Genomic DNA, 14,853 nt, shown 5'->3' on the forward strand with positions numbered 1-14,853 from the left:
AGCTCCTTGCTTGAAACAACGGCCGAGGCCGGCCCAACAGTCCATCCCTAAATGGACCGAGAGTGCCCAATCGATCAGAGTACGGCCAAGGCATCCCCTGGAAGGCCGCCCTGTGTGGGGGGATGCCGGCTTCACATCCCTGCCTGCCCCTGGGGCGAGCAGGCTCAAAGGAAAGGCCCATCGGGAAGGGGCCGAGAGGCAGGAGCAGACCCAGGCACCTGGGGGCCCTGGTGGGCGGGCCCGGGTGCTGCTTTCCCCTGTCTGAGAATCGCCGGACCTCACGGAGGTCGGACTGAGCAAACTCTGAGAAAAAGGACCATCTGGAAGGGGCTGAGAGGCAGGTGCAGACCCGTGCCCCTGGGGGCCCCGGCGGTTGTGCCCAGGTGCTGCCTTCCCCTCTTTCCGAATCGCCGGACCTCACAGAGGTCTGACTGACCCTCTCCCTAGTAATCTGGAGGAAAATTACCCCCTTTCTCGTAATCCGTGCACATGAGGTGACAGAGTGGACTCAAGTCGCGAAAGTGCCCGACCTGCTGGAGCCCTGGCTGGGATCTGGGAGGCAAATGAGCCCTCATCGGGACTTCCAGGCCGGCCCGGCCATCTGGTCGCCCTATTGAAAAGCATTGCGTGCGAGGGGAAAGGTGCGACCAAATGGCCGGGACCGAAAGGACTTCGGTGTGACCGCCAGAGCCTTCGCGGTAGGGCTTCTGCCTCCACATGCAGGGCACAGGGGCTCCGCTTCCCAGGGACTCGGAGACCCCAGCTAGGCCTCAGGCACGGGGAGGACCACCAGAGCTCTCGGGCCTAGACACCCAGGGTATGACTGCCGGGGACCCATGGAGCCCGTCCCAGGCACTTTGCCACGCTGTGGGCCGGAGGAGGGAACCCTGGACGCCTGGGAGGTGTTGCCCATCTGGTCCCCGGCAGAGAACTGCCAGCCCAGGAGGGATGGTCCGGCATACCCTGCCCTTAGTAATCCGGAGGAAAGCCACCCCTCTTTCTGGGCACCCGTGCGCACCGAGTGACAGAGGGGACCCAGGGCGAGGAGGCGCCCGACCTCTCTGGTAGCCCTGGCTGGGATCGGGGAGGCGAATGGGCCCCCATCGGGACTTCCATGGCAGCCCGGCCATCTGGTCGCCCCATCGGAAAGCATTGCGTGCGACCAGATGGCCGAGGAGAAAGGTGCGACCCAATGGCCGGGACCGAAAGACTCCCATCTGCCCGCCCCGAGCCGAGCCTTCCTGGTAGGGCTCACACCTGCCCAAGCAGGGCTCAGCTTCCCGGGGGCTCAAAGACCCCGGCTGGGCCTCAGGAACGAGGAGGACCACCGGAGCTCTCGGGCCCGGATGCCCGGGACCCATGGAGCCTGTCCCGTGCACTTTGCCACGTCGTGTGCCGGAGGAGAGAGCCCCCGGATGGAGAGGAGGTGTTGTTCGGGCATAGCCCATCTGGTCCCCGGCAAAGAACCACCAGCCCGGTAGGGGTGTTCCGGCATACCCTGCCCCTAATAATCCGGAGGAAGGCTACCCCTTTTTCTGGGAACCTGTGCGCACCGCCAGACTCAGCGGACCCTAGGCGCGGAGGCCCCTGACCTCCTGGAGCCCTGGCTGGGATCGGGGAGGCGAATGAGCCCTCATCGGGACTTCCAGGCCGGGACGGCCATCTGGTCGCCCCATTGAAAAGCATTGCGTGCGACCAGATGGCCGAGGGGATCGGTGCAACCAGATGGCCAGGACCGACATAACGCCAATCTGCCAGCCCTGAGCCTTCGCGGGAGGGTTCCCGCCTGCCCTTGCAGGGCTCAGGGGCTGCAGTGCTCGGGGGACTGCAGGGCTCGGGGACTGCAGGGCTCGGGCTGCAGGGCTCAGGGGCTTGGGGCTCCAGGACTGCAGGGCTTGGGCTGCAGGGCTCCAGGACTGCAGTGCTAGGGGGGCTCGGAGAACCCACGCTGGGCTTCAGGCATGGGGAGGCCCGCAGGACAGGGGCTCCCAAACCCCAGACCCTGACCAAAACCCAGGCCCCGGGGCCGGTCCCTGCTTCTCAACCCAGCCAGGCCGGGGAGATCGGGGAGCCTGCCCGGGCACCAGGGACCCCTGTCCCGGGCGAACGGACCCTTAGGACGTGCGTTCGTTTTCCACACATTTTTTCCCCAAAATTCTGCGTAGTGGCACTACGCAAAATCCGCCCAGCCCTAATCTTAAGGCCTGAAATAGAAAAGATTCAGCCTGCACTTACAAGTCTGCTGCTTCCTCCTGCACCTACAGAGCTGGCCAGGGTGGGAGACTTTCAACCTAGCCAGACATTCTATTCCTATCAAACTAGACTATGAAAGTGAGGAGCCAGGGGAGACTGACAGCCCCTGAGATGACATGTCTTGCTCGCCAACATTGTTTGACCACTTAAGATGGGGGTGTGACGCAAGCCCCTGGGGCTCAGGGGGATCCCCAAGCCTTCCTGGACCCCCAACCCTTCCTGGGGGTTCCATTCAACCTAAGTCCAATGAACATCTGTGAGATATTGGAGACTGCAGATTTTATTGTAATTTACCTGCATCATTCTACCACCCTGCCCGTCATCATCATTGTTTCCTGGCTTAGATCATTTGCTGTCTTACTGCCCAATTTCCCACTCCCAGTTATGCTCAATGACAGCAGAACATAGTGGGGGTCCAACAAGGGCACCAGTAGAGCTCCAGCTAGCTGGTTGGCCCCAGCAGAGGAGGAACTTAGGGGCTCATTACGATGGCAGGAGGACATAAGTTCGCCCGTCATCTCTGTAGAGCTGGGACCAAACAAGAAGTTATCCACATGCATGTACGACCCGAAAGAGTTACGAGATCTCGCTCCAGAAGTCCAGGCTCCCGCCATGAGGGGCGGGATGCCAATGCTGAAGGCCTCCGTGACAGGTTTGTCATGCATTACTTTTTATTGCTTGTTGATCTTAGTAGATTGCCAATGTTAAGATATATCATTATATCTTCCACTTTCTACAGCAGGTGTGATGTTTGCATCTGGGTAACGAACATTCAACTACAAACAACGCTAGGCAAAAAATGCTTACGCTAGTTTTTATCTGCATTGCTTGGCATTTTTCTGTGAACGTGTTGACATGGAGGGCCTTACTATATTACAGTAATGGGTGATACATATTGCCCTGGGTGGGACGCATGTTCCTTGCCCCCCCCCGGCATGGAGCGCACTTGTTGTGACAATGTTCGCAGGCTGCAATATTTTCTTTCTTTTTTACTCCTTAGTGGGCTGTTCACTAAAGTTTGCAGTTGACATGGGGAGGGGGAGGGGGAGGGGGAGGAGATTTTGTGGGTTCCACAAAACATTTATCCTCATACTTTTATGCCACTGGGAAACTGTACCTGGTAGGTAATGCAATAGGTGTATAGAAGCCTGTTTGCATATGTCTAATTCACACAGTTGCACAACCTATGCTATGTCAGGGAACCGTACAAAGAATAGTTAGCTGTCTATGGTTCTCCTCGCTGGGAAGACATGGCTTGGCAGTTAGAGCTGGACTGTTCCCATGAGGCACAGGGTCAAGGCTGATTTGCATATAGCTGTGTCTGAACTGGTGTGGCGAAGTGAGCTAAAGAACGATGATGGATTCAACCCAGATCTGTGACTGGGGGTGAGTGTCTGAACAGTTTCAGCGGTACGTCCATCATTTCCTTGTGTTTGCACAGATTACTGCATGCCTCTAAATTAAATACAGTAAAAATATTTTGGAAGATCATTAGCGACCTTGAAAGGGGACCTACATCATCAATATTATGGAGGACGAATGGGTAAAGTTTATTAACAACTTGTATGGTGTGTGTGATCTAGATGTGAATAGGCAAGACTTGTGGGATAATTATGATAAAAACAGCAAGCCAATTATAGAGTAACAGAGTGGATCCAACACGGCGAATGACCTGGATTCCACAAACAGCACTTTGAAATCTAGTGGGTTATATATATATAGAGCAAGTGAGAAGCCTAATTTGGAGCATGACTTGGTTTTTATAAGCACTACTGAAATAGCCATTCTCCTATGCTGCCTTCAATCAAATGGGGCTCCTGGCCCAAATGGGCTTCCCAATGCAATATTCTGTGCCAATATTGACATGTGGGCCGAAGTGTTAACTCCAGTATTCAATGGGGTATTGGCATTGAATATTGCCCCTGTATCCTGGCAAGGTAACATCGTCCAGCCCATTTTTTAAAGTGGCCCAGTTGACAACCCTGCCAATTATCGGCTAATTGCCCTCACCGATGTTGATGATAAGGTCTTTGCCTCCCGTCTATTGATTGATTTGAAAAACTTAGCAGCCCAGCAAGAAATAATCTCAATTAACCAAACAGGCTTTTTTCGTAAGGGCCAATCTACCATTACCAATCTGTTGGCCCTCACTTTACTAGCTGAACAGGCAGTTTTAAAAAAACCAAAATCTATATATCTCTTTTATAGACCTAAAAGCTGCTTTTTTTTATTCAGTCCCTTGAGCTTTACTAGGGAAAAAACTGGTAAGTTGGGCCATTCCACAAAAATTGATGGATGCTATAATGCTCCTATATACCAACACTTGGGTCCAGGTCAAGTTAGGTGACGGTGGTTTTCTATCACAAAACATTAAAAACTATAATTGCCTTAAGCAAGGCTGTGTCCTTGCACTCTGCCTTCCTAATCTATTTTTGTCAGATCTACTCCAGCACCTTGAGCCTGTTAACGCTCATCCTCAAAAAATTTGTGAGGTGCATCTCAGTTATTTACAATATGCAGACAATACCATTTTGCTGAGCTAAACTCCAATAGACCGATAAGACTGATTAATGCATTTGGTGATTATATCCTAGTGAACGGCCTGGAACTGAATGTGAAAAAAACTAAAATCATTAAAATCGCCCCGGCAAAATTTAAGACTGATTCATGGAAAGCCAATTGAAGTGGTAAAGACATACAAATAACTGGGTATTACATTTCACAACAGAGTCTCATTTAAAAGTCATTTTAAAGACCTAAGGGCAAAAACAGCAACCTTAATTTATGCTTTTGCCTACATAAATCATTGAGATGCCAATCATACGCACATCTCCTAAGAGCAATGAGAGCAAAGTTACAGCCAACTATTACATATGGCTTGCCTATTACCAGGGGAAGGATGCAAAACTATTTGACCTATTAGTAATTAAGGCCTATAAATCAATCTTTAGGATCCCTAGGTCAATTGGCCAAGTAGAAATTAGATTGGAATTTGGCCTCGAAAGTCAGTACATGGTGTCGCGAAGGGTCATTTACGAAATGTATGTACTCTTTGTCTTCATCTGACCCTGACTCTTTAGCCAACATCTGTTGGCATGAAATTATTAGTTCTGCCTTTACAGATACCTGGCAATCTCACATTTCAATATGCCTCCAAAGTTTTGATCTGCTGATAGGGCTCTCTGGACTGACAATGTCCAGTTTGAAACAAATCCTAAATAAAAAAAAATAAAAAAATAAAAAATATTAATAATTGAATGCAGATAAAATAGCCTTAGCGACAAAAAAAACATGCATGGTTTGTGATTAATTCAAATCAGTCTCTGCAAATCCAGCCTTATCTGAATGCCCATTTCTCTGCCCAAATGAAAGAAAAATTCACAAAAATAAGATTTGACATAAGTTCAACCAAGAAGGGTACATGCCGACTTGGATTCAACAATGCAATGGACAAGTATTAAATGTAGATTGTTTGGGTGGCCACGTGAAACCTTATTGCACATAGTTTGTGCCTACCCTAAATTGCTTAAAATGCGCTGCACACTTTTAAAACCTCTATTCCTTAAGGCTGGGGTAAGATCAGCCCGTCAGGCCCTTATTTTACGTCTGTCGGGCGAGTCGATTTCATTGCTATGTCAATTGATAACATTTTTAGCTAATGCTGAAATATTATTGGTGTCTGCAACCTAAGGGTTGTTTTAGTGAATTAGGAATTATAGTGGTTGTTTTTAGGTTGCTGACACTTTGAATGATCATGTGTCTAAGCGACTATGGTCCCTAAAGAATATATGAAAACACTGATGCACTTTCTTGTTCATTTTCTCAATGAAATTCATAGCTCAGTTCTAGCCCTCAAGCAATTTCAGATAGCAAGCCTCAAAGCATACAGAGACATCTTATTACTTATTTGCACAATTGTCCATAATGTTACAGATTGTGCACATTGGCACTTTATATCATATTTGCACAATGTAAAATAATGTCTGGAGTTTATACTGTATATTCCTCTCCCGCTCCTAACTGTCTATGTCATTTCTCATCCTTTGAGACAACCTGCCTTAGTGTGTTCCTAGCAATGATCAGCAGTGCCCTTTGAAATAATTGAAAACTTGACAATACTGATGAAAGAATCTAATAGAAGGCAATCACTTGATCTAGTGATTTAGTGAGTACAACCCTCTTTCCCTCAAAGGGGCGGCTCAGGTACACTCTAGGACTATTGCTTTTCTGCACACACATAGATCTGTTACTTATTTGCTATATTCTCTGATCCCGCTCTGGATATTGTTTACACATTTATTTTGAACCATTTAAAAATATATATATTTATATGTCAAAGCACTCTGGGGTTCATCTGTACTGTGTTCAAACAATGTAAAAACCGATCAAACAAAGTACTTTGGACATTCTTTAAAAGTGCCGTGAACTAGATTGTGAAGGATGCCTGTGTTAAGAAATAAATTCCACGCAGCAGTGATAAATAATATAGTGTGGGTAATGCTACTGTCTCTTCTTTATGTTTTTTTCTATTTAGGAGAAAAGGGGAACCAAGGGACTCCTGGAAAAATTGGTCCAGCCGGAGAAACAGGTAAAGATGTTATTTACCTTTTAATATTACTTTGTTTCTTTTGCATAGCTCTTGGCCACCTGATGCTCACATCTGACCTCTTCTCTAGAGCTCAAGATACAAGTAAAAATCTAAAGCAGTGGAAGGAGAGCTTTGAATATAAAAATTGTGAAATTGTTATCTATGTGTGGGTGGAAAATTTAGGTCTTCACTACTATCTAAACATTTCAGAAGTCCGTTTGAGATGCAAGCTGTGGAAAAGTGTTTCAATGTTGTGAGATTTTAATGCAGAGAGACTTTCCCGTCAAGCATGCACACAGCATTAGACATAAGATCAGTTATTTTGGAAGAACTAATGTAAGTGGGAAGTATTTCTTTTCTCCATTCACAGATCAGGGAATTTAGCTAAGTCACCCAAACTCACCACTCAATTTAATTTTAGTTATTGTCTATTGAGCACATACTTAATTTTTACAATGTTGTTCAACTTAGCCACATGGGATTGCAATGGAATAAATCTACTTCAGAACATTTGAATTCTACTGCTTTTTCAACTCTCTTGGCACGTTTGCTTGTCTTCACTGTGTACTTCACAACTGTTTGCTTTCAAAACAAGGGAACACTGAGAAATTTCCTATATTCAAATTGCTAAGGCCCTGTTTTGTCATTGCATTAGCCTTGGAATGATTTATCGACCAGATGTTCTTCAAAGACAGTTTTGTTTGACAGTATATCTAGGGTGGCTATTCTGCACTCATTCTTGGTTTGACTCATATATGAGATCTGTTTCAAGCAGTTGGAAAGCTTTTGGCGAGCATCATAAGAATTTTCCACTTGTTATTTTTACCTTTTCCTATTTTGGATGTATTACCATCCAGCCCCCATATGTATGTCCCATATGTCAGGCCTCTGCCATACTTTTGCTAATGAAACTAAAGACTTGTGGAGAAAGGGGATATCCATGCTTTATTATATGTCTAATGACCACATTTCCTGCTGCCTCTACTTTTTGTACCTTTGTTTGATTCGGCAATTACCAGCTTAGGCCGTTAGCCCCTTGCACTCCCAAATAGGAATTTATATGCACTTCATTCAAGTAATGGTTCGCCAGTTTGAATTTGGTTGTTGACTAATCTTTCTGATATTTTAAGTTTTTCAAAAAAATTTCATGTAGATCTGCTCTAGTCTGCAGATGTAAGTGCGTTTTTCACGGGTTAACCATACTCTGAAGTAATAGATTTCACAATAAAAGGCAATAAGACAGCATGCAATGGTAGGTGCTAATAAAAGGAGCCATCAGGAAAGCAGAAACACTAAGAAAAAAAAAACAGGGGGGGGGAAATTGAGGAAAAATAGGGAGCAAGGCAAGGGATAACTAGATTGTCCTTTGTAGATGCATTGATTCATTCTCACTGCTCCCCACCTTTTCTGTGCAATTCCTAATTATGGGAAGGTACTCTGAATACATTTTAACTCCTTTAACTTTGGAGACCCCCTCTTCTTATTTTTTTCCTATTATGAATATTCTATGCCAGTTCCAACTGAGACCTTCAGGAGTTTTTTGACGTATTGTTCCAAGAAGCTAACTTCTTTCTACCTTTGCTTCAGATAGTGGGCTTATGTCCATAGAACCATGGATTTCCTTCATCTACGGTTGACACATTTTGTTTTTATTCCAACCACAGCTATCTTTAAAGACATTGTGTATTATGTAGTTGGAGGTTACAGTATTTTAGTACTTACACCTAGTTTCTTATTCACTTTTCATGATGCACAGCACCTTATGCACTATTGGAATTTTGAATAAAAAGTATACTTCACGGGACCTGGTTTCAGTCCTCTGAAATATGAAGAACAGCACATAACGTCCCTCTGTGGCTGTCCCAGGCTCCAACTGACACTTCCACCCAAGCGTGGAATGCAACACAGGAGACAACTGATTCAAGATTTTACAACACAACATCCATGTAAAGCAACAATACTCTAAAAGCCAAACCATTCCATTACACTTATCCCCCCTTTGCAATCATCAGAAAGCAAGACAAATACAACTAAACTTATTAACGAGATTTAGATTAAATACACTTTAGGCACAGTAATCTTTTTGTCTTCTGGATCTTCTCTTTGTAACTGAGGAACTAGACCACAACAAGAACTTCTTACAAACAACATTAAGATAACAAATAATCATTCAAACGTACAGGCACAGTAATGTGTCTTCTGGATCTTTCCCTAGCAATATAAAAATGTGACATCCTAGAATATTCTTCAGAGAGTAACACTGCGACATTACCATGACCCCTTGGTCCTGAAATCTCGACCATCGAAGAATTGTGATTCACCCCTTCAGCCTAAAGCCACCAGTTACTTGAATCATACAAACTTCCATTTGCTTCACTTCGATTGCCCCTGAATTTTGAGACACATCTCTTATCCTACCATTTTTCGTTCTCCACTAAATACTGCATCTTTGGACACTTTAATCACTCGAGTGCTAGGGTAAAACTTTGAGTTACCTTGCTTAGACCCTAGAGGTCTCCTGATTTTCACCCAATCCCAACCTGGTATTCAACCACCTTTATTTTTTTAAGATCGTAATATCTTTCCTTAGATGTAGACTGAACATCAGTTACCCTCTGGTACACCTCTCTCAAATCCGGCTTCTTGTATCCCACATGCGTCTTTTCCACAATCCAATCAGGGGTCAACTCACTGGATGAGTGCCTCCCCCTCAGCAAAACAAATGGGGCTACTCCGTACTAGAATCAATCACTCGATCAGCATTTGTAGAGCACTACACCTTCACCCCTGAGGGTATCTGGTTGCTGGGGTGCGAGGTCTTTGTCGTGGCTAACTCCCCCGGCTACAGGTCTTGAGGAAACAGCAGGAAGTGGGAAGAAATGATCACAAATAGGCAAAACAGAGGGAAGAAAAATGAGCAAGGAGAAACAGCAAAACATAGGGCAGAAAAACAAGCAGAAAAGGCAAACCAGAAAGCAGACAAATGAGCGGAAAAGGCAAAACAGAGCAGAAGAGGGAAACAGTGGGCAGAAAAACGAGCAGAAAGGCAAAATGGAGGGCAGAAAAATTAGCAAAAAGGCAAAACAAAGGGCAGAAAAATGAGCAGAAAAGGCAAGACAGAGCAAGAAATTAACAGAGGAGGTACAACAGAGGGCAGCAGGTAGACAGGTAGTAGAGGGTAGGGGACTGCGAGCAAGCTGGACTGGAGAACTGTTGCAGAGGGAGCTGGCATTGGGCCCTGCTCAATGGGGTCATGCTGTGGCCTCCATTGTGTAGGTTCTGGGGGAGGGCGGGGTGCTGGTTGGGGGGAGGAGGGAAACAGCTGGAAGAGGGAAGAAATGAGAAGATAAGGAAAAACAGAGGGCAGAAAAACAAGCAGAAAAGGCAAAACAGGGCAGAAAGATAGGCAGAAAAAGGCAAAACAGGGAAGAAGAATGAGCAGAAAAGGAAAACAGAGGGCAGAAAAAGGAGCAGAAACGACAAAGCAGAGGGCAGATAAACAAGCAGAAAAGGCAAAACAGTGGGCAGAAAAATTAGCAGGAAATGCAAAGCAGAGCAGAAGAGAGCAAGCAGAAGGAGGAAAAAAGCAGAAAAGGGAAAACAGAAGGCAGGAAAATGAGCAGAAAACGGCAAAACAAAGGGCAGAAAAACAAGCAAAAAAGGCAAAACAGAGCAAGAAATGAGCAGAGGAGGCACAAACAGAGGGTAGAAAAACAACCAGAAAAGGCAAAACAGAGGCAAAACAGAGGCAAGAAAAACAATCAGAAAAAGCAAAAGAGAGGGCAGGAAAATTAGCAGAAAAGGCAAAACGGAGTCAGAAGGCAAAAGAGAGGCCATGAAAACAAGCAGAAAAGGCAAAACAGAGTAAAAAAAGAGCAGAGGAGGCTCAAACAGAGAGCAGCAGGTAGACAGACTGGAAAGGAGGATCTGACACAAGCACCTGCTCAATGGGGTCGCAATGTGGCCTCCATTATGTAGGCCCTGGGTGAGGGCGAGGCGCTGGATCGTGGGAGGAAGGAAACGACGGGAGGGGTGAAGCAGTAGGAAGTGGGAAGAAGCAAGCAGAAAAAGGGAGCAGACAGAGCTGAAGAGGACAAAACAAAGGCCAGAAAAACTGCAGAAAAGGCAAAACAGAGGTCAGAGAAATTAGCAAAAAGGCCAAAACTGAATATAAACGAGCAGAAAAGGCAAAGCAGGGGGCAGAAAAAGCAAAACGGAGGTCAGAAAAACCAACAGAAAAGGCACAACAGAGCAGGAAAACGAGCAGAAACAGGCCAAACTGAGAGCATTAAAACTAGCATAAAGGCAAAACAGAGCAAGAACCAAGCTGAGGAGGATCAAACAGAGGCCAGCAGATAGACAAGCAGCAAAGGGTAGCGGACTGCGGACAAGCTATACAAGAAAAACTGCCACAGGGGTAGCTAGCACAAGGACCTGGAGTGGGGAGAATTCTGATAACTCCAAAGTCTTTCCAACACAGCATACACAACATTGGAGTTGGAAGACTCCGCTAACTGTACAAAATCCTTCAACATTAGATTTTAACTCTGCACCATTCCATTTCCTTGTGAGCTAATCAAGGACACAGTCAAATGCTTAATTCCATCAGACAACAAAAATTAATTCATTGCTTGGGATTTAAACTGCACTCCATTGTCAGTCACCAGGCACTTGGGAATTCCCTCTTAGAGTGATAATCTCCCAACAATGACACATACCAGAATTCTCCTATAACATTGACACTTGCCCAAAAAAATCCCTTACCCATCCCTCCCGAGGCAACATGGGGAATTCAACAGGAGACAAAGGAACATTGGAAGTATCTAGAGATTTATTTGCCTGAATACAAATTCCACAACAAACACATCCATCTCTGCATCCAAGGCTGGCCACTAATAATAAAAATGCAGCCTTTCCTTCATACCAATTCGCCTATATGTCCATGATCCTCAAATTCAGTCAACAGAGATCTTAACTCCAAAAGGCAGAATCAACAGACTGCTTCTCTTTAAAAAAAAAACCTTTATTGATTTTCCACATATATCTGTTATATTCAAACATGCTTACGCATTTTTACATTAATACCATTCCTTTTAGCACTGCCTGTAACAATCATAATCTCTGACATGTTCTACTGCGTTTCAATGCCACCGGTATCCGTCTCCAATATAATCGAATGTTGTGACATAAGTATGCATTTATCAATAATCACAAACTTTTAACTTGTAACACCCACTCGCCCATCCTCCCCCCTCTCTCCCTGCTCTGGCATTCTTCTTCACATCAGAATTTCCGTCCCGTCCCATTACTGTGTTCTTTTTCCTCAGGCGTCTACCCCATCTCTGTCCACTATATGAGAATCATGTATATCTCATCTGCACCAATACGTACTGTGTGTTCGGGGTATCAGCAATATTGTCAGGGTTAGTGCTTTTAAAGGCTTCTAACATTGTGTCCCATTCCATTGATATTGGGTTTTTCCTTAGTCCGCGGGCTTCCTCTCGGCGTATGGCAGCACTTTCAGCTCCACCCCATCGTATTAGTTTGCTGTGCCATGGGTATATTGCAGGAGGTTTAGCTGATTTCCATGCATCGTGATAGATCTCTGGGCAACTATAAGCGCCAGATCCAGGAAGCGAAGCCGGACCTTCTGCGTCGACCTACGCTTCCGGAGGCCCAACAGGCACTCCGATACTGAGTCGTCTATTGAAAGATGTGTAGTCTCCTCTAATAATAATTTGACCTCTCCACAGAACTCTCCTAGGCACCGGCATTCCCACAGCACATGTATTAGACTAGCCTCTGCCAATTTGCATCTAGGACATTGATGTGTCGTGTTTGGGTACATCCGCTGCAAGCGGTGTGGTGTAAGATAAGCTCTGTGCAAGACCATGCATTGCATGAACTTTGCCTTATGTGACACCTTCTCTGGATGTTCCAAAATAGCCGCCCATTGCCTGTTTGATAGTTCCCTTACCACGTCTGCCACCGATTGAGCTTGGAGGGCGTCAAGGGGCATTTTAACGTGAGCCCGGATGCTCAAGTATAGCCATTTGATAAGGTGACGTCTCTACCCCATATAATATAGGGATTTGACTAGTTTATCCATCTTAGGTTCTTACTGGCCAGGAGATGAGTATTTCTTAACATATTGTAGTATTGCAGCATGTATCATATAGAGAGTGCTTGGTGCTCTGGTTACTTGTGTGAAATTCTTGTGGTCCATTAGGATCTCCCCATTAAAGAGTACCCATCCCATCTCCACTACTGCATCTAGCCATGCTCTGAGTTTGTGTTTCGTGAGCCTACTGCTTAATAGTGGAATCCCCAACAATGGGATGTTGCCTGCATAGGGAGCACAGCTAGATGTGTATTGCAGTGACTTCCTGCATATCAATGCGCTATGTGATAAAGGCAGTACTGTCGAGGGGATTTTACACTGTGGTAATAATAGTGTGTGTAGCAGTCTCTGTTCTATTTTTCGTATAGTAAATCCAATCTCTTGCAGGTTGCGACCTGCTGTCCAATAGGACAACCACTGCAATTGGCTTGCATAATAATAGTATCGGAAATCCGGCACTCCCAGGCCTCCTCCGTTTGTGTCTATTTTAATTTCTTGAGGCTTACTCTATGGCGGCCCGTACTTCAAATGAGATCCGATAATATGGTGTCTAGTGTGTTAAAAAAAATTGGAGGTATTATAATCGGTAAATAAAGTAATAAAAGAGTCGGGGAGTACCACCATCTTAGACACTGCCACTTGGCTCATCGCTAAAAGAGGCAACATAGTCCAAAATGCAATCTGTGAGCGTATTCTCCTAATAGCCCTGCTGAGGTTACCTTTCAGCATGTGGGAATGGTATATGTTGATTAACCTTGGATAGCCCTACTGAGATTACCTTCCAGGATGCTCTGCTCCACTAGCAGATTGCAAGGATTTGTTAACAACGCATTACATTGAAAACACGGAATTCATGCAAAAACTACGACTCCACCACTTAGCGGAGTTAGCTATTGCACCCACAATCCTTTGATAAAACAACTTTACCTTTACATGCTAAAAGGCATATAACTAATTCACAAAAGTGAACATTGAAAAATATCAGGCAATGAGAGAGGTGATGATTTTGCCCCCCCCAACCTAAGAGGAGTACCAAGCAGATGCCTTGAACACGAAGAGCATACCATGCTGAATGATTCAGTGGTGGTCCCATCCTCCTAAGACCACCAAAGCAAACTTATGGGCAAAAATACAATGCCAACCAAAGGCCCAGCAAAGCATTATGGGGCGAGATTTTAGACTGCAGTGAATATTATAGTATTAGCTCTCAGCTGAGCTGGGAGAGCCTGCCCCTTGAGGAATGTTTTGATATTGGATACTATAATACTCATATTCACTGCACCCTAGAATCTCGCCCCATAATGCTTTGCAGTGCCTTTGGTTGGGATATTATGTTTGCCCATAACTGTGCTTGGGGTGGTTCTAGGAGGATGGGACCACCACCGAATCGTTCAGCATGATGTGTTCTTTGTGTTCAGGCATCTGCTTGGTTCTCTCCCTAGGTTAGGGAGGACCCCAAAATCATCACCTCTCTTACTGCTTGCTATATTTTCATTTTCACTTTTGTGAGATGACTATATGAATTTTAGCATGTAAAGATAGAGTTACTTGTTGTTTTACCAAAGGTATGTGAGGTTTCTGTTTTATTAATTGGGATGATGAGATGAGTTTCACAAAGTGGGTTGCAGAGATTTACATTGAAAATACAGAATTCATGCAAAAACTCTTGAGTTAGCTACTGTACCCACAACCCTTTGATAAAACAACTTTACCTTTACGTGCTAAAAAGCATATAACTAATTCACAAAAGTGAGCTTTGTAATATATCAGGCAATGAGTGAGGTGATGATTTTGGGGACCCCCCTAACCTAGGGGGAAGACCAAGCAGATATATTGAACACAAAGAGCATATCATGCTCAACAATTCGGTGGTGGTCCCATCCTCCTAGGA

General features: G+C 45.3%; 1 protein-coding gene across 1 annotated transcript in view; it reads left to right on the top strand.

Moving 5' to 3' along the window:
- Positions 1–14,853, top strand: part of LOC146868574 (ficolin-1-like) — a 405,133-nt gene that overhangs the window by 45,410 nt on the left and 344,870 nt on the right. The window contains exon 3 of the mRNA XM_085611408.1: positions 6,788–6,841. Within this exon, the coding sequence (XP_085467534.1) occupies positions 6,788–6,841 (54 nt within the window). The remainder of the gene's footprint in view (positions 1–6,787; positions 6,842–14,853) is intronic.

This window comes from Triturus cristatus, chromosome 1_2 (genome assembly GCF_964204655.1).
Source record: "Triturus cristatus chromosome 1_2, aTriCri1.1, whole genome shotgun sequence".
NCBI classification, from domain to species: domain Eukaryota; kingdom Metazoa; phylum Chordata; class Amphibia; order Caudata; family Salamandridae; genus Triturus; species Triturus cristatus.